Source organism: Podarcis vaucheri (genome assembly GCF_965113315.1).
Source record: "Podarcis vaucheri genome assembly, chromosome: 7".
NCBI lineage: Eukaryota > Metazoa > Chordata > Lepidosauria > Squamata > Lacertidae > Podarcis > Podarcis vaucheri.
The window spans coordinates 35698557-35717918 of NC_138765.1; the positions used below are offsets into that span (position 1 = coordinate 35698557).

The window sequence follows — 19362 nt, forward strand, 5'->3', positions numbered from 1 at the left end:
TCATGGAATTTATACACCACTTGATTGTAAAAGCAAAACAAAATCAGAGTCGTTCACAAAAAATAAAATAAAATCATCAATGAGAAAAATTAACAGCAATAATTTAAGACTTCCAGAAAGCTAAAACAGCAATAGACTAAAAACAGATGAGAAAAGATTGACTCCCTTGGCCCCTATGGCAGTGTTCCTGCAGGGATTTGCAACGGCCACTGCAGGGCAAGAGAGCAGAAAAGAACTGCTCCACTGCCGCCACAGAAGCCCCCTTGCCCCCACTATCCTTTTCATGTTGCTTTGGCAGGTGATGCTCCGCAGCAGCCAACCGCTGGTGGGGCCCAACCGGAAGCGCTGCGGGAAGGATGAACTGCTGCTGCACGCTGTGCTGGCAGGTGGGGACCGCGGCTTTGTCCTGGAGACCAGGTCAGCGCAGGCAGCCAAGCAGGCAAGGATGCTGGGGGGAGGCACGGAGCACCGGAGCGCCTATCCTGGTTGGAAGAGATTTCACCGGCCTCTGGAGAGGTGAGCATGCCCTCTGGGCCCCAGAAATGAAATGGGGCAGTAGTTAATCAGAGCTCAACCGTCTAGCTGAGTGGGTGGCTTTGGGCTGGTGACCATCTCTCTCAGTCTAACCTACCTCCCAGGGTGGTTGTGAGGATAAAACAGGGAATGGGGAACCACATTTGTATAAACTCCCTGCAGGAAAGGTGCGGTATGAATGTGAGAAATAAAGTAACAAGCAGGGCATACCAGGGCACAAATGGAATGAAAAACCGATTTTGAAAGAAAAGTTGATTTTAAAAGAAAAAGCCCAAGAGAAGAGATGGATGTTCTTCTTAAAGTGCAAAGGAGAATAAGCAGAGCCGGGTGTGGTCTGTGCTTATGTGGCTCTGTCTACTTTGCAGGCATCACCTGGTTTACAGGTAATTTCTTCTGCTGAGATAGTACAGGAAATATCACTGATGATGGGCCTGGGATCAAATTACATATCTCCAGGTCCCAGACTAATTTCTTTTTTATTCTTTCAGATCAACAATTTAAAAAATACGATTTCAACAGTACCTACCCCCTCAAAGCTCCATCTATAACCAAACAAGTTAATAGCTCAAAAAGTAAAAGGCGGCTGTGTTGGTCCTTAATTCTCCACCTGCCTCAAATTCATGAAAAAACCTGATTCCATTTGCTCCAATTCAGCAGCAGAGCACAGGTTTTCCTAGGGAAAGTTCAGAGACAAAAAACAACAATACTCAGACATGGAGCTTTAAAAACACGGCAAAAAGGGAAGTAGGGATGAGCAGAGGCATCCACCCTCCAATTGTGGAAGGAGAATGTAGCTTTCATGGCTAGTAGCCACCGAATGGCTTATCCCCCACATGTTGACCAAGTCTCCTTCTCTCTCTCTCTTTGCTCCTTTCCTGCCAACCCCCCCCCCAGGGGTCGTCCCCTCCAAGAGAGCTTCATCAAGCTGGTGGAGGCTTGCAATGACCCATCCCACAACATGGACCGCTGGCTGAGCAAGCTAGAAGCCTCCAAATGGCTGTATCACGTCAAGGAAGCCCTGAGCACGGCCTGCCTTGCGGCCCAGTGCATGGACAGGTACTGATGCAGGCGGGGAGACCCAGACACCTCCCTCTCTCCCATCCTCTGCAGCAGGCTGAGGCGACAGGGGCTCAGATGAACTCTGCAGAGGCAGGCAGAGAATAGACTAGAAAGGGGGATTAGAAAGGAGGGGTGAGAAGACGGGAGGAAAGGTCCCTCAAGCAGGACCACATTTCTGTTGGACTGGGCAGGGTGGTGCCAAGCTACTGAGCATTCTGCGGCTTGCTTACAGGGAGGAGGCCTGCGTCCTGGTGCATGGAGCCGAAGGAATGGACACGACCTTGCTGGTGACAGCCCTTGCCCAGGTCATCCTGGATCCCAACTGCAGGACACTCGCCGGGTTCCAGGGGCTGCTGGAACGGGAGTGGATACAGGTACCTGCGCTGGGTGGGGCTTCAAGTGCCAGGGCTCAGTCCGAAGGGTGCCCTGCTGCCCTGCATCTTCAGATCCTATGGGATTATCCTCCGCACACCCTTTATCTCTGGCTTTATGTACTGACTCTCGTTATAAACCAGCCTTTTCCACAGAGGAGAAGGCTACATTAGCTCCTAATTCTGAAGGCTATATGGTAGCCTTGAACAGATCTTTCTATAAGGTGGATCTTTGCCAGGTCAGTCTACAACTCCCATCAGTCCCAGAGAGCATGGCTGTGTAATGCTGGGGTTGATGGGAACTGGGCCGTGTTAGCAGGGCCTGATGGGAGTTGTAGTCTAAAATTATCTGGAGTCCACCAAATTGGTGAAGGCTGCTAAAAGCCATTCAAGCAAGCCTGTGTGCTAGAGGTATGTGTGGCCATCACACACATGTACATTCATGTGTGCATGTGATTGTGCATGCACACAGGAGGCCATAAGGACTAGTGATACCCTTTTTTATGTTCCCACCTGCCCACTGCTCCTTGCTCCTCCTCTCCTCCCAGGCTGGGCATCCGTTCTGCCTCCGCTGCGCCCACTCAGCCTACTCCCACGTCCGTCTCAAGCATGAGGCACCCACCTTCCTCCTCTTCCTTGACTGCGTCTGGCAACTGGGGCGCCAGTTTCCCTTATCACTGGAGTTCAACGAGGGCTTCCTCTTGGCACTCTTCGAGCACAGCTACGCGTCTCCCTATGGCACCTTCCTGTGCAACAACGAGAAAGAAAGGTGAGGCAAAAGTTGGGAGAGCGATACTGAGACTAGAGGCCAAGAGGCTCAGCAGCGGGGCAGGCATCAAGCAGCTTGACCAGGTCTTCAAAATGTCATCCAATGATTTGAACTGGGCATTTGCGTTTTCATAGGCAGCTGCCCTATAGAGTCAGGTCACTGGCTCATCTAACTCAGTCCTCTCCACACCAGAGGTGGGGAACTGGATCCAGCCAGCTAACCAGATCCTTAAATTTCTACCACATGCCAGTGGACAGGATCCCAGTGATTGTCAGGGCTTCAAACCATAGAGCTGATGGTTGGTTTCCTGTGCCCTGGGCTTTGCTGGCCTGCAAGCCCCTCTTTGGCCCAGTGGCATTCTTATTTTTATAGGGGCAGGTGGGCAAGGCTTGGTCAAAATGGCCACACAGGCCAAATGGGGGAGGCCTGGCAGGCCTACTATGACCGGCAATAGCTTGCCACGGTTTCAGGCAGGGGTCTTGCCCAGCTGTGCCTTGAGATGCCATTGACTGAACAGGGGACCGTCTACATGCAAAGTAGACTTCTGCCACTAAGCTATGGCCCCGCACTGCCAGAAGGTATACAGGTGTCCTGCTCCTGAACTGTGACTCCTCCAATCTAATGGCAGTCAGGGCTAGGAGAAAATTTGATGGCAACAGCTCAAGTGTTCACAGCAAGCTCACACAATCAAAAGGCCATGGGACATTCCAATGCAACTCTTGCATTGTTACTGGCTCTCATAAATTACAGCGCCACATGGTGGAGGTGAAGAGCAGGAAAGGCAGCACTTCTGCACCATGGTAAAGGTAAAGGGACCCTGACCATTAGGTTCAGTCGTGACCGACTCTGGGGTTGCGGTGCTCATCTTGCTTTATTGGCCAAGGGAGCCGGCGTATAGCTTCCAGCTCATGTGACTAGCATGACTAAGCCGCTTCTGGCGAACCAGAGCAGCGCACGGAAATGCCGTTTACCTTCCTGCCGGAGTGGTACCTATTATCTACTTGCACTTGGACATGCTTTTGAACTGCTAGGTTGGCAGGAGCAGGGACCGAGCAACGGGAGCTCACCCCGTCACGGGGATTTGAACCACCGACTTTCTGAGCGGCAAGTCCTAGGCTCTGTGGTTTAACCCACAGCGCCACCCGCGTCCTGCACCGTGGTAGGTGCCCCTAAAAAGAACTATCCCTGTGCAGGTTGAGTGATTGTATAAATCCAGACACACACAAACACAAATGCAGAGGCTGGTGCTCTTGCTTGCATTGTCCCCTGTCAGGGGATGATTAGCTGCTTGTGCTTAAAATTGTGCCCCTTCAGAGTTTGTGCGGCCCCACAAACCTCTGTGTGTGACAGAGCTCCTCAGACATGTCTGCTCTAGTCACTAGTAGAGTCTGACAGTGGCTGCCTGCGGAAGCGCTTCCAGCAAAGAAGTTCCTTAACGGAAACGCGTCTCCTGGACTCACGACGTGGCAGCTTCCGGCGAAGCATGGGTCTCCCTGCAGTTGCTTCTGACACCTCCCCGCTATTTTCGCTGGATGTGTCTCTCACCCCTTTCTCTCCCCTGCTGTTTCCTGCCTGGGCTGCTGCGTCTCTCTCAGCATTACTGAGATCCTCCTCCAGAGACCCCTCGCTCCCCCTCCTTGTCCCTGCTTTGGCTGCTGACTCTCTCCCAGTCTCTGGGAGCCCTACCAACTCCCTTTCCTCTGATGTCAGTTCCCTGACATCCACCTCCCCTCCAGGGCCCCCTTCTCCCCCGCCCCTACTCTCTCCTCTGGGCGGTGAGGAGCTGAAACCCCGAAAAGAATCCTCTTCATCTTCAGACGTCTCGAACATTTCCCTCCATCGGTCTTCGTTCCGACTCGCTGAATCCTCCTCCACCTCGGAATCAGAGAACCCCTCCAACTCTTCTTCTTCGTCGGTGGTGGCGAAGTATTCCCTCCGGAACCTCGCCACTGGCTGGGGTTTACGAGGGAATCTCTGATGAAAAGTTTCAATCAAAACCTCGTCATCTACATCCTCTGCCCTGACCCAGGTGTTTTCCGACTCCGGCTCCCCTTCCCACATTACCAAATACTCTACTTGCTCTCCCTTCCACCTGGAATCGAGAATCTCCGCTACATGGTAGCTGTGTTCTTTTTCCTCCATAGCTGGTCCCCTATTGACCCTCCCCTCTCTGTCCCCTTTATACGGTGACAGCAACGACCTGTGGAACACTGGGTGCAACTTCATGTGGTTCGGTAACCGGAGTCTGAAAGCCACTGGGTTGACCTGTTGCGTGACTTCAAATGGGCCCAACCTTTTGGGTCTTAACTTCTTACAACCTCCTTTGAATGGTAACCCTTGGGTGGACAGCCACACCTGGTCCCCCACCCTAATGCTTTCCCCTTCCCTTCTGGTTTTGTCTGCCTGCCTCTTATATGCCTCCTTCGCCCTGTTTAAATTAAGTTGGAGCTGGCGATGGATCGCTTCCATTTCTTCAACGAACTGTTCTGCGGCTGGAACGCTCCAGTTCTCCCCTTCCCCCCCTGGGAAGGCTCGGGGATGACACCCGTGATTAGCCAAAAAGGGGCTCATCCCCGTGGACACGTTCTCTGCATTGTTGTAGGCAAATTCTGCCAACGCCAGCTTCTCCACCCAATCATTCTCTCTGTCATTCACATAACACCTCAAATATTGCTGGAGGACACCATTAGCTCTTTCCGCCTGCCCGTTGGTTTCTGGATGACGGGCAGTTGAGAAATTCACCTCTACATGCAATAAGCTCATGAGCTTCCTCCAGAACCTGGAAGTAAATTGTTTCCCTCGGTCAGAAACCACCCTCAAGGGGGCGCCATGCAGCCTAAACACATTTTCCACAAACAATTTAGCGGTTTCTTCCGCTGTGACCGCATGTGAGCAGGCTATAAAGTGGGCCATCTTGGTTAACAGGTCTACCACAACCATGATGGCTGTTTTCCCTTTGGACCTGGGCAGATCAGTCATGAAATCTATTGCCACTGCCTCCCATGGCCTTTCCGGCGTGGGTAGTGGTTCTAATAAACCTGCCGGTGCCCGCCTCTCCCCCTTGGCTCGTTGGCATTGGTCACACCCTCTCACATACTCCCGCACATCTTCCCTGACCTTGGGCCACCAGAATTCCCTGGTAACCAGCCACATGGTTTTGTGTTGCCCAAAATGCCCTGCTGTGGGGCTATCGTGCAGTTGCTTGAGTACCTTTTCCCTCAATTCCCCTTCAGGTATGTATAACGCTCCCTTGTAGTACAACGCCCCGTTTCTCTCCTCAAAACCCCCGGGTTTGTCTCCCTCCCTCCTGAGACCCCTGAGTTTGTCCTGGGCGTATTCATCCTGCACCGTTCCCTCTACCAGTTCCCTTTGCCCCACCAATGCCGCCCCACACACCCAGCGGTCCTCGGGAATGACATGGGTCTCTTCGGGGGCACCCTCTCCCTCCAAATATTCAGGTTTGCGTGAGAGAGCGTCCGCCCTAACGTTCTCTGGGCCTGGTACGTAACAAATCTCAAAGTTAAATTTGGAGAACTCCTGGGCCCATCTCAACTGCCGTTGGTTGAGCACTCGCGCAGTTCTCCAATACTCTAGATTCTTATGGTCCGTGCACACTTGCACCTTCTGTTGTGCACCAATTAGCAGGTGCCTCCATCTCCGGAAGGCCTCATGAATCGCAAGAAGTTCCCGGTCGTACACCGTGTAGTTCCTCTCAGATTTGTTCAGCTTTCGCGAAAAGAAGGCACACGGTCGCCACTCTGACCCCTCCTTCCCCGGCTGCAGAAGAAGCACCGCCCCTATGGCTCTGTCAGAAGCGTCTGTTTCGACCCTCAGCTTTTTTTGTAAATCCACATGTAGAAGTTGTTCATCAGAGGCGAAGGCCCTTTTCAGTTCCTCAAACGCTCGCTCCGCCTCCCCCGTCCAAACAAACTTCTTTTTACTGCTGAGACAGTCCGTGATGGGCGCCGTCAGGTGGGCGAAGTTTCGGATGAACTTACGATAAAAGTTTCCAAACCCTAGGAACCTCTGCACATCCTTCTTGGTCTTGGGTGTTTTCCATTCCAGCACCGCTTGAACCTTGCCGGGGTCCATGGCCAACCCCTTGTCTGACAAGCGGTACCCCAGGAATTCCACCTCCTTGGTATGAAACTGACACTTCTCCAGTTTCACCCACAGCCTGTTGGCTTGCAGCCTGCTCAACACTTCTCTGACGTCTCTCACATGTTGCTCCTCATTCTCCGAATACACCAACACGTCATCTAAGAAGGCCACGCAATTCTTGTAGAGCAAAGGCCCCAGTACGTGGTTCATGAAGGCTTGAAAACACGCGGAGCCTGTTTGTAATCCAAAAGGCATAACGAGGTATTCAAATGCCCCCAAAGGGGTGAACATGGTGGTCTTCCATTCATCCCCTTTCCTTATACGTATCAGGTTGTACGCCCCCCTTAGGTCCAGCTTTGTAAAAATCTTTCCTTTCCGCACCCTGGTCAAAATATCATCAATCCTGGGCATAGGAAAAGCCGCCGGCTCTGTCACTGCATTTAACCGCCTAAAGTCACATACCAGTCTCGGCTTGTCCGTGTTTTTTTTATCCACAAAAAACACTGGGCTACCCCCCGCTGCCTTGGACTCTCTGATGAAGCCTCTCTTCAGGTTCTTGTCAATGAACGCTCGCAACTCCTGCATTTCCCTGTCTGACATGGCATACAACTTGCCTACAGGAAGCTGTGCTCCAGGGAGTAAATTGATCTGGCAATCAAAGGGCCTATGCGGGGGTAGTTGGTCAGCTTCCTTCTCGCTGAATACGTCGCTGAGATCAGCATACTGTGGTGGCACCTTCCCCTTCCCCATTACTTCAGTCCCTGCCAGGGTGGCTTGGGCCCCTGCTGACCCCTTTTCCCCCCTGCAGTGTTCTAAGCAATGTGCTGAACCGAAGGAAACCACTCTTTGATGCCAGCCCACCAGCGGATCATGTAAGGCTAGCCAGCTCATTCCCAAAATAATGGGAGCGCCTCCCAAGGTGGCCACATTAAACGCTATCAGTTCTGTGTGCCTTGCCACCCTCATTATCATTGGGACGGTCTGCAAGCTAACTCCTCCTCCCAACAGTTCCCTGCCATCGATCGTGGTCACCTGCAGGGGGTTGCTTAAAGGGATAGTCTGTATCTGATGTTCAGCAGCAAACTCCTTGCTCATAAAATTGCAGGAGCTGCCTGAGTCCAACAGCGCCTTTATTTTTAGGGGGTGTCCATTTTGCAGCTCTAGCGACACTTCAATCACTAGAGCAGGTCGAGGAGCTTCTGGCACGGGCACTTTCACTGCTCTTTGGCCTGGCTGCAGTGCCCTGACGGTGGCAACCAGGCGTTGGCTTTTACCTGCTCCGTTTCTCCCTGCTCTCCCCCCTCAACTGCTCCCACCATCCCTTGCCATTCCTTCCTCTGGGGGCAGACTCTGGCAAAGTGGCCTGGCTGTTGGCAGAGATAGCATTTCCGGGCTCCCTTTCCCTCCTTCTTCGCCCCCTCACTGGGCTTTGAAACTGCGCGCGCGCGGGCTGTTCCGATTTCCATCGGCTCTGCCGGCAGGAAAGCTGGCTCAGGAATGTCTGGAATGCGTAACTCCTTCCAACGTTCCCCTCTCCCTTCCCGCCTCTCCAAAGCTCTTGCCTCCTGGCGCGCTCCAATGGTCAGCGCAGATTTGGTCAGCTGATCCATAGACACCGCCCTGGGGCTCCTGGACAGCTCGTCTTTCACAGCCGAAGAAAGACCTTCTTCAAATAGCATCTGAATGGGTGCTGCCGATAAATCCCACCCCAATCTGTGAATCAGCATGGTAAATTCAGTCCAGTACTCACGGACAGATCTGCTTCCCTGCTTGCAAGCCATTAGCTGTCTGCGCACCACCCCTTCCTCAATATCGCTGGAAAACATGATATCCATTGCACGAAAGAATTTCATAGTGTCCTTTAGGATATCGTTGTGCGTTGCCATCAGGGGTCGAACCCAGTCCCGCGCCCCCTTCTCAAGATGCCCAATTACGAAAGCAACTCGCGATTCCTCATCAGGGAACTCATCAAACTGCACATTCAGGGCATATTGCATCTCGGTCCTAAAGGCATGGTAATCCTTGGGGTCCCCCCCAAACTTCTGCACCAATCCTGGTACCTTTCTGGGGAACTGAGTGGTTCTCCCCTTTTTGTCAGCATCCTGAGCCCTTCTCTCCTCGAGCCTCGCCGTCTGCAGCGCAAGTTGGACCTCCAGAGCTTGATACCTTTCTTCCAAGCTTGGACCAGCTCCAACCCCTGCCTCTCCGGTTCCGGCTGGGTTGCTCATGATGCTTTCTCCTGCACAGGCAGCGTACAAAGACTGTCAGACTGCTGTCAGGGGATGATTAGCTGCTTGTGCTTAAAATTGTGCCCCTTCAGAGTTTGTGCGGCCCCACAAACCTCTGTGTGTGACAGAGCTCCTCAGACATGTCTGCTCTAGTCACTAGTAGAGTCTGACAGTGGCTGCCTGCGGAAGCGCTTCCAGCAAAGAAGTTCCTTAACGGAAACGCGTCTCCTGGACTCACGACGTGGCAGCTTCCGGCGAAGCATGGGTCTCCCTGCAGTTGCTTCTGACACCTCCCCGCTATTTTCGCTGGATGTGTCTCTCACCCCTTTCTCTCCCCTGCTGTTTCCTGCCTGGGCTGCTGCGTCTCTCTCAGCATTACTGAGATCCTCCTCCAGAGACCCCTCGCTCCCCCTCCTTGTCCCTGCTTTGGCTGCTGACTCTCTCCCAGTCTCTGGGAGCCCTACCAACTCCCTTTCCTCTGATGTCAGTTCCCTGACATCCCCCAACCCCACCTACACCTCTGCCAACCACTCCAGCCCCATCCTTCCCTTTACATCTCCCCCAAACCCCCATCCTCACACAGCTCCTGTGTCCCACCACCCCTGCTTTATTCAAACCTCTGTTGTTGTTTAAAACCACCATTTTAAAACCTGCCTATTCTTTTGCTCCCCTCTCCCATCCTGGCCTCATGCAAAACCAGGTTTGTAGTGTGGCACTACAAATCCTCTAATGGAGACTGTGTGGTGACACCCTTACATTTTTATGTGTATAGGAGAGAGCGACAGGCAAAGAGAAAACACACACGCACACAATCTACTTTCACAGGGAAATGTCACCATCAGGTGAGAAATTGCCACCGTGCTTTCATGGTTACTCGTTCTTACGGATGCAACCCCCATGTGGTGAAACAGAGATGCAGCCACAAGATGGGAGGGGCACCCAAAAGCTAGAAGTACAAAACAGCTTACGCACATCCGATTGCAGTTGCTCACATCAGCCCTCTCTATTGTCAAGATCTCAGGATTCATTGTCATTGTAGATCTCAGGATAGGATTGGGGAACTCGCGGCCGTCTTTCATTCTCTATCAATGGCCACATTGGCTGTTGGTGGGAACCACAAGGTCTCCCTCCTTGCCCTAGCAGGAGTGCTCAAGTTTCTGGTTCAGACCCTCCCAGCCAGCCAGACCCTCCCTCCAGGGTTCCGCTCCTATCCCCAAACTGCAGGGTAGTTCAACATGTGCAGCACCTGTGTATTATATTATTAAGCACTTCTCCACATTCTAGCATAGCCTTTACCAACAAGGTTTCTTCCAGAGGTTGGTGAAGGCTGTTCTAGCTCAGACCTACCCTGCAAGAGGGACTAAAATGTCACCATCTCCCCCTGCAGGAAGCTCTGTGAAGTGAAGGAGAAGACGCACTCACTCTGGCCCTGGCTGAACAGCAAAGGGGAGGAGTTCCTGAATCCGCTCTATGCACTCAACCCCTTGGTTATCTGGCCATCGGTGGAGCCGCAAAGTTTGCTTCTCTGGCAAGGTAGGATAGATAAGCCCATTCTCTCTCAAAATAGGGACATCAACTTGCTTTATTTGGACTCTGTGGTCTGTAACCAAACCCAAGCCCCCCACCATATCAGGACAGAATTATGAGAGGAATTCAATATAGCACTAAAACAAATGTTTCATCAGCACAAGCATTTCTGGTTACATGATGGAAAAACCTCCTCTCTCCTTCCCCCAACTTGTTTTGAAGCATAGAGGGAGTAGGGGAAGGCCCATTGCACTAGCAGGAACCCAGTGAGAGCAAATTTTCAGTCTTCGTGAGGACTTGAAACTTAAAAAAAAAAAAAAAAAGCCATCGTGTGTGGACAACTTGGGGGGGGGGGTTCCTTTTAAAGAAACTTTAATTAACTTTAGCCATTTCTCTTATACATTGGAGTTTCAAAGAACATTTCATTTTAGTCCTTTGCAATTGTGGTGCAATCAAATTGTCAGTTTAACCTTTTATTGCATAATTTCACTGACTGATTTGAATTATGCTACAACATGCCCATTTGGGATATCCAAATACCTTTCCTATTCCTTCAGCTGCGGCATTTTACTCGCTATTCCTCTTCCAGACTATTACTGTTATGGTAATACTGCTACCATCCCAATCAAAGCAAGAGCCCAGAGTCGAAGGGGATTAGAAGAGGAAATATCTTTAATTACTACTTTTTCAACCTGCTGTATATGGGGATATAAATATTAATCTAACAATTTCCTACAGGCTTATTCCTCCGCTGGGTCCGCTCATCCCACCATCTAGATGACGCATGGGGAGAAATTCAGAAAATAGTGAAGTCCACACAGGAAGACTGAGTGGGATGGCACTAAAGCAGACTGCAGCACAAGCCATTTCAAAAGCAGAAACCAAAGAACTGGGTAGGAAAAGATCAGCCACAGCCTGGTTTTTGCTGTGCTGGAAACCAGCAAGCACAGAGCTATCAAGGAGAGTAAATGGTGCTGGTCACTAACCATGTTGTGAACCCAGCCCTTGTGTGATTTGTAAATAGGAGAATTTCCCCACTGGATACAGAGCTGGTCACTAAAGTCTGACAATTAAAAGACACTTCATGTTGGACTACACAAGTTTCCAGATCTTTGTGTAGTCCAATTATCCAGGCTTCTCATCAAGGAAATAATCCTGTGCCTAGGGTAAGTTTGGCAAGTGGGCAAAGAGCTTGGTGGGGTTTCCTCCAGAATATGATCTTAAAAACAAACTACGAAGTTTCCTCCAGAATCACAACTTAGTTGAATATGTCCTTCTACAGAATCAGGCCATGAGTTAGTCCATCTAGCCCAGGGCCATTCTCCCAAGCTTTCCCTTCCAAGTGGTTTTCATGCTGGTTGAGGCTAATGAGAGTTGTGAGTCCAAAACATCACTTTGGGGAAAGCTTGGTCTACTCCAAGTGGGAGCAAGTCTCCAGCAGAGCAAGAGCTTCCCTCACTTTCCTGCCAAGGGCCCTTTTTTTTACCAGGAAATGCCATGGGGAATTGAACCTTGGCCCTTCTGCATGCAAGGCATTTGCTGGGCCACTTGGTCCAACAAGAGAATAACAGTGTTTATGCCTTTTATTCTGGTTTTTGGACACCTGAGATGTGTCTTTTTAGTACAGTACCTGTCCTATTCTTCTGATTGTAAGGCCTGCTGGCTCAGGCCAATGTCCCACCATGGCCAACCAGATGCCTATGGGGAATGAGCAAGCAGAAAATGAGCACAAGAGCACTCTCCTATCCTGCCATTTCCAACTCCTGTTCAGAAGTATTGCTGCCTCCAGCTGTGAAGGTACAGCATAGGCATGGCTGGTATGCTCACCATTGACAGCCCTCTCCTCCATGATTGTAAGTTGTTCTGACTGATTTTAATATTCTGTTTTTAAACGGTTGTAACTTGCTGCGGGACCTTGTGGTGAAGGATGGGTAAGAAATCCAGTCAGTACCATTACTACTACTACAAATGCCCTGGGAGTTATGTGCATCTTGAGAAAGGAAGGAAAATTCTGCAGCAAGGCCACCCAAATCCTAAGGCTAAATTCTAAGGCCCATGTAAACTATTCCCCTTCAACAAATCTGCATAAAAATGACCAAGTGTTAAAAGAGTAACAAAGAAATAAGCAGCTAAGAAATTCAAACACATTCCTACTGTAGCTGGAAACAAGAGTGAGGATTTATTATTTCCTTCTGTATAACTTTTATAAATATGCCAAGCATGGCAGGAAGCAGCTGTTCCCAAGAACAGACAAGAAGCTGGACATTCTCGCATTTCCCCAGAACACAGCAGCAGTTATAGTGCACTGTTCTCTGCTTCAGTCTGTGCATCTCCACTAAACCTCCTTAGAAACAGACAGAGATCCAGAAGGCAACTGTAGAAAGGGGAGGAGGATGGGGCTGGTTCAAACTTCAAACTCAAATTCAAAGTACTGGGGATCAAAATAATGGATGCGAACATAGCCGTCCTCTCCACCGCTGCTGTAACTGAAAGCAAAAACAAAGCAGAAACAAAGTTATAGATTCAATTCCAGTAGTTCTAGATTTGACCCTGGTGAGATGCACACCCACTTAGAACGCAGGGAGATGGACACCCTTACCTCTTTCCATCAGGGTGGAAAGCGACACTGTTAATAGGGCCAAAGTGGCCCTTGACTCTCCCAAACTCTTCCTCAACACCCAGGTGGAAGAACCTAGAACCACAAAGGAAAAGGCAGTGAGATACAAGCAGCAGAGCCCAGATTTTGATGATGAGAATATCTTCAACATACCTCACTGAAGAGGTAACCATTGCCTACTGGTTGCTTGGGGAATTGACTGCATCGCCCCCATCACCCCCTTGCAGGAATAGGAGTAGCCATTATTTGCTCACCTGGCCTCAAACTTGCCAATCCTGGTGGAAGTGGTCGTCACATCCATGGCCTCCTGTCCACCACCCAACACCACCTGCCAAAGAGGAAATGGGGGTGGGGGGTGGGGAGAGAACACCTCAGTCACACACTCCTTTGTAATGTGTTAATGGACCAAGGACTCAGAGCCCAATACATGATGTCTTCGCTTTCTACCACACAGCAAAACATACTGACCAAGGATAGCCTAACTTCTGACTACAGTCTGGTAACCTCTAGATTAGATTACTGCAATACATTGTACATGGGGCTGCTTTTGAAGGTGCTTCAGAAACTGCAGCTAGTGCTAGAGTCTTGTGTGTCTTAGGACCCCAATACCTCAAGGACCACCTCTCCCCATATGAGCTGACCTAGACCTTACAATCATCATCGGAGGCCCTTCTCCATGGGGCCCTACCGCAGGAAGTCTGGAGGGTGGCAACATGCAAGAGGCCTTTTTCAGTGCTGGCTCCCTGCTTGTGGAATGCTCCCCACCCCCCAATCATTACATACCATCAGGTGCCAGAGAAAAAACATGTCTCTTCCACCAGGCCCTTGGCTTTTAATTATCTGTGACCTCCTTCAGTGGGTGGGGCATTTTAAAAATGGGCCTTTTTAAAAAATATGAATGTGTTTCAGAGTTTTTTCCTGTTGCTGGTTTTAATGTATGTGTTATTTATTGTTGTAAGTCACTGTGGGTAACTTTGGTTTTTTAAAAAGCGACCAATAAGTTTAATAATAAATAAATACTTAAATACATAAATAAATAATATACTGATGTTCCAGTGCCCACCTGAATTCTAGGAACTCTCCCAGCAACCAGACAACAGGGATGATAATCAATACTCTAAGCTCTGGCCCACCTGAGTGTCTCCAAGGGGTAGGGAAATAGGGAAGCCTAGCCAATGCTCCCTGCTTGCTCTTTCACTCTTGAGTCTTGACCCTCCACCTCTCAGTGTATTCTCACATCACACCTACACAATCCTACTGAAGCCAGGTGGAGCTGGCAAAGGAGGCAATGCATAGCCAACAGCATATATTCAAAAGGTAACACAGAGTCTAGTATCTCTGTGTCACATGGGAAGATCCTCCACAAGCCTCTGGGATTCTATGAATGTCTAGCTATGAGGACGGGTGGGGATGCCCCAGGACAAGGGAGAGGTGCCCCATCTGGCCCACCAACATACATGATCAAAGATGGGGGAGAGGGCTGCGGAGTTCACTGGCCGCTCTGTCCGGAACGTCTTCAGGTGGTCAAGCGTCGTGCAGTCAAACAGCTGCAGAGGAAGAAGTGAATTGGCAGGAGCATTCTTAGCACAAGCATCTCTTAAAGACACAAAGCATCAGAGTCCTGGGAAAGGTCCCAGTCACCCGCCCTGGGAATGCCACAGCATCATGTCTAACCAGCCGAGCACACAAAGCAGACTTCTCAGCCACTGCAGAGACCACCTAACAGTGATGGCAGCAGGAAGCCCATCGCGGTGGCTGCAGCAAGCACAAAACAGACCTCAGAAGCCAAGGAGGGCGGCTTCTGCTTGATAGTGCATTATGACATGCACTGATTTATTACACTGTTTAAAGCAATCTACAGTCCTTTGGCCAGCTGAGACAGGAGTCCCACCAATTCCAAACCAGGAAACTGATACTTGGTGCAAGCAACTCTTGTGCCATATCAAACATAAGAGCCTGGCAGCTGGATCAGGCCAATGGCGTATCTAGTTCAGTGGCCACCCAGATGCCCAAATGGGAAGCCTGCAAGCAGGACTCAGGCATAAGAGTACTCCCTCCACCTGTGATTCTTAGCAACGGGGTGTCAGAGGTGTACTGCCTCCAACAGTGGAAGTGGAACCTATTCATAAAAGCCTTCTCTTCCAGCACTTCCTAGTGAACTAAAACATGGATGGGGAGTATGAGAAGCTTCCTTTCAGGGTGAACTTTTTACCTCTCAGTGGCTACTAATGGGTTTCACACACAGTGCCAAGACAATCTCTCACAAATTCCACACTTAAGAGGGCAAATCAGGGAAAGATGCAGGACGCACCTTGGCAGTGTTATCCTTGGAGGCAGTGATGAACATGGTCATGTCTCGAGAGGTCTGAATGTCATTGATCTGTTTGGTGTGCTCCTTGACGTTCATGAGGACCTCTCCTGACTAAGAGAGGAAAGAGAGGTGAAGGAAACTGAGCACCTCCAGACCAATGGAGGGAGAAACCACATCTTTCTCAAGTCCTGAATATAACAACAATAGTAACACTAATAGAACATATTTACAGTGTTTGATGCATTTCACATATGGGTCAATAATTCATACAATCTTGTAAGATGAGACAGTATTACCATCACCATACTGCAGACAGGGAAGGGCTCAGGTGAAAGATGTCAACCAGCTCACATTGTTAGCTACTACAGTTACAGCAGTTGTCATTAGCACCAATTTTACAGAACAGAATTACTACGGTAACTGTTAGAATTGGTGACCCCTAACTGAAGCTCATGGGATGGCCTTCAGATAATCATTCCCTTTCTATCTAGTTTACCTCAGAAAGTGGTTATAATGGTAAATGATATTTATTTTAAAGCATTTTTTGGCTGCATTTCTGAGCAAAGCCCATCCAAAACAGCTTACACAATAAAAGAGAGAAAAATAATACAAAACATTAAACTTAAAAACAACAACTCATCCAAGTTCCTCTTTAAAAAAAAAAAAGTCAGGGGAAAATGAACATAATTCAACAGGACTGCAAAGCACATTGGACAAAAAAGAATCCTCATCCAAGTGGCTGGATGTGGTTTGTCAATGGGTTATCAGCTGCGGCTCACAGTTCCAACCCACACTAACCTTTGCACTGAACTGGTTCAACTCCCCATTCTCATGTCCCGCAATGATGTATTCCCCAAGGGGACCCCAAACAGCGCTAGTGATTTTGGAATCACTACAGGGGATCTTCATGTATGGCTCGTTGTCCTCTGCAGACAAAGCAAAACCGGGTGAGATTCAGAGATGCCAAAGGGCAGGGGAGGCAGCCACCCATCCCAACCCTGAGCCCTCCACCTGGTGGCCTCACCAATCTGGCTGGAGTCACGGAGGTCAAAGAAGCTCACAAAACACTGGTAGCCCATTTGTTTGTCTGTGGAAAACATAATGATGTTCCCTCCAAAGTCGAAGCCGCAGGTACGCACGGCTGAGTTGGTCTTGACCAGAGCAAGCTGCTTCCCTAAGGCAAAAGACATCACATATAAAACCAGCTTGAAGGAAGGTGTGAAAATCTCTGCATACCAGGTCCATCAGCTCTGACCAGCTCTCCAAGGCCTCAGGCACCGGAGTAGGGTTATTGGGGACAGAGAGCTTTCCCAGCTCTGCTACCAGAGGCTTTTGAACCAGAGATGCTAAGGCTGGATGCTGGTATCTTACTGATGCAAACACAGTGAGCTGCAGCCCACCTCTTATTGCCAGATAAGCGCCTGCCAAGCTTAGAGTTCAATCCCACACGTTTACCCAAAGGCAAGACCAAATGAATTCCAGTGGGACCTTCTCCCAAGTCAGTCTCAGGTTGATAGGTTTTTAATCAAGCCTTTCCCAACCTGGCACCCATTAGGTTCTGGACTACAATTCCCATCAGCCGCAGCCATCTTCCACCCTGCCTCACTACACACAGTGCTCCCATCACTCCACAAAAGATTTTGTTTGAGGTTCTACCTGTCTCACAGTCCCAAAGCCGGCAGCTGTTGTCTGCAGAGCCTGTCAGCACATGCCTCGTGTCCCCTATAGGAGCAGTCAAGGAACCCCAACGCAATTATGTACAGCTTACAGAAGGAGGTGGATATGACTTACTGCACAGCTTCAAGTATCCATACTAAATGAATTCCAAAACATGGCTCATCCAACTGCACAAGCCTTTTGCTTGTTTATTATTATCTTGGAAGATGTTTAGTAGGGCCAGTTCTGGGGTGACTTCTGTCAGGTGTCTGGGGCAAAACCTTAACATCTTTCATATGAATCTAAGCATCCAGGAAGTTTCTTTTAACCAATCTGTATTCTTTAAAAAGTAGGTGTTCTGTAGGGTTATTCTTACCATCTGCTAATATGTTCAAAGTCATATTTGTATTTATAATAAATCATTAGCCTCTTAGTCGAACTCATGCATCTGATGAATTAGGTTATTGTCTGTGAAAGCCAAGCACTACGACCCTTGTCTCTTTGATGGTACAGGCAGCTACTCTACCAGAATCCTCAAATTAGTGGTCAAAAGTAACATCGGCATTAATGTAAGGCCAAGCCACTACTCCAGGAGTAGCCAATGTAGTGCCCATGTTGCTGGACTCAGCTCCCATCAGCCCCAGCAAGAATGGCCAATCAATGGTCAGGGATATGGGGAGAAGGGAATGCAGAAATATCCAGAGGACACCATATTGGCGATGCCTCCACTACTCTCTGAAATGTTCGCTCCAACTGCAAAGTCTCTCAAAAGTATCTCAACTTAATACTTGAAAAAGGGTCTCAAATACACGGATTTCTAAAGCCAAAGGATACAGTCAGCATCCACACACCAGACTGCGCCAGTATGTCCGCTGTATGTGCCGAGTCTCTCCCCGTTGACAGAGTACCAAACATTAACAATCTGATAAAAGAAGAATAATCATATTATGAAAATGCACCCAAAACAGAAAGACAAGAACAAAATTACCATCCTCTAGTCTACTTGATTTTGGACAATTTATTGACTACTTAATGGCTTGTGAGAAGCAAACAAGTTAGCACTGAATTTTGGTGAGGGGGAAGTACTGGGAGAACTGTTTATATGGTTAACTACAAAACAACAAAATATTTGCCTTCAAAAGGACAAGAGAAAATAATATGCTAAACAGGCAACAATGTATACTTTATAAAGGCAGCAAGAAGATGCAACTGTGAGAAAGGTGTAGAAAAGAACAGTTCAAGGAAAACATACCGGATCTTTGGCTACTGTGAATAACAAGTCTCCTTCCCTGTTATATTTGATCTGAGTAATTGATCTCTCATGGCCTTGCAACAATATGGGTTTCTGTGAAGAAATGTATTATTAAATCACATATTCCTTATTATTAATTACCCACCCTTCAACCTAAGGTCTCAGGGTGGGTTACAACATTAAAAGAAGTTTAAAACAACTTTCAAATCATAAAAATAAGGTGGCTCCTCAGCTTAGTTGCTGAGCTGAACATTAGTCACTAAAACCACAAATAACTACAATCAACTTAAGTCTCCGAGCACAGCGTCTGCAATATGAAGTTCTCTGAATAAGGCCATTTCGGTTAGGCAAGAGAAGGGGGTGAGGGCGAGGAGGGAAAGAAGGGGGAAACTGTCGTCTCAACAGCACCCCAAGCCGCTCTGTCTCCCTCGTCTCTGCCTTGTAGAGGAAACAGTTCGGCCATTACTACTTTTTAAACCTACCGAGCAAGGAAAGGGGCGGGTTTTCGGATAAAAGGGGGGTGTCGGCGTCTGTGGGTTGGGGGGAGAATATAAACAAGACAAGGAGGCAGCCAGGATTTGGGGTGTGGCGGCTTCCGAAAGTGTCGTGCGCGCCCACGGACACGCGTCCCGTTTCTGCGCAGGGCTCGAAAGAAAAAAGCATGAAAACAACCCGCAGTGCGGCCTATACAGGCCTACAGGTAAAGCGCACAGGCAGCGAAACAACGCCCGGGTCAATTAAGAAACCTAATTCGATAAATCCGGAGGGCGGCGGGGGAGAAAGGGAGTCTTACCATGGCTGCGGTGAAGAGACGCCACCGGGAACAGGAACGGCGCCACGAGCGAAAAAGGCAGAGGATCCACTTCCGGCATCAAACCGGAAGGAAAAGCCCGGCAGCGGGATTATAGAGATAGGAAAAGGTGAGAGAGATGCATCC

General features: G+C 49.3%; 2 protein-coding genes across 3 annotated transcripts in view; one reads left to right on the top strand and one right to left on the bottom strand.

Annotated features, from left to right (window-relative positions):
- Positions 1-11689, top strand: part of LOC309535968 (myotubularin-related protein 9-like) — a 21252-nt gene extending 9563 nt beyond the window's left edge. For both annotated transcript variants that reach the window (XM_082229508.1, XM_082229509.1), the window contains 6 exons: positions 299-516; positions 1429-1590; positions 1826-1967; positions 2513-2733; positions 10450-10595; positions 11328-11689. In XM_082229508.1, coding sequence (XP_082085634.1) covers positions 299-516; positions 1429-1590; positions 1826-1967; positions 2513-2733; positions 10450-10595; positions 11328-11419 — 981 coding nt within the window. In that variant the 3' untranslated portion in view covers positions 11420-11689. The remainder of the gene's footprint in view (positions 1-298; positions 517-1428; positions 1591-1825; positions 1968-2512; positions 2734-10449; positions 10596-11327) is intronic.
- A 1054-nt stretch (positions 11690-12743) lies between these two features.
- Positions 12744-19359, bottom strand: EIF3I (eukaryotic translation initiation factor 3 subunit I). Its single transcript, XM_082229545.1, has 11 exons — positions 19219-19359; positions 18426-18518; positions 18008-18095; positions 17174-17239; positions 16542-16691; positions 16316-16443; positions 15518-15628; positions 14664-14753; positions 13461-13534; positions 13189-13281; positions 12744-13075 (listed from the first exon to the last, which is right to left on the bottom strand). Exons 1-11 carry the CDS (start codon positions 19219-19221, stop codon positions 12994-12996), a joined length of 978 nt encoding a protein of 325 aa, XP_082085671.1. The 5' UTR covers positions 19222-19359; the 3' UTR covers positions 12744-12993.
- Positions 19360-19362: the final 3 nt, after the last annotated feature.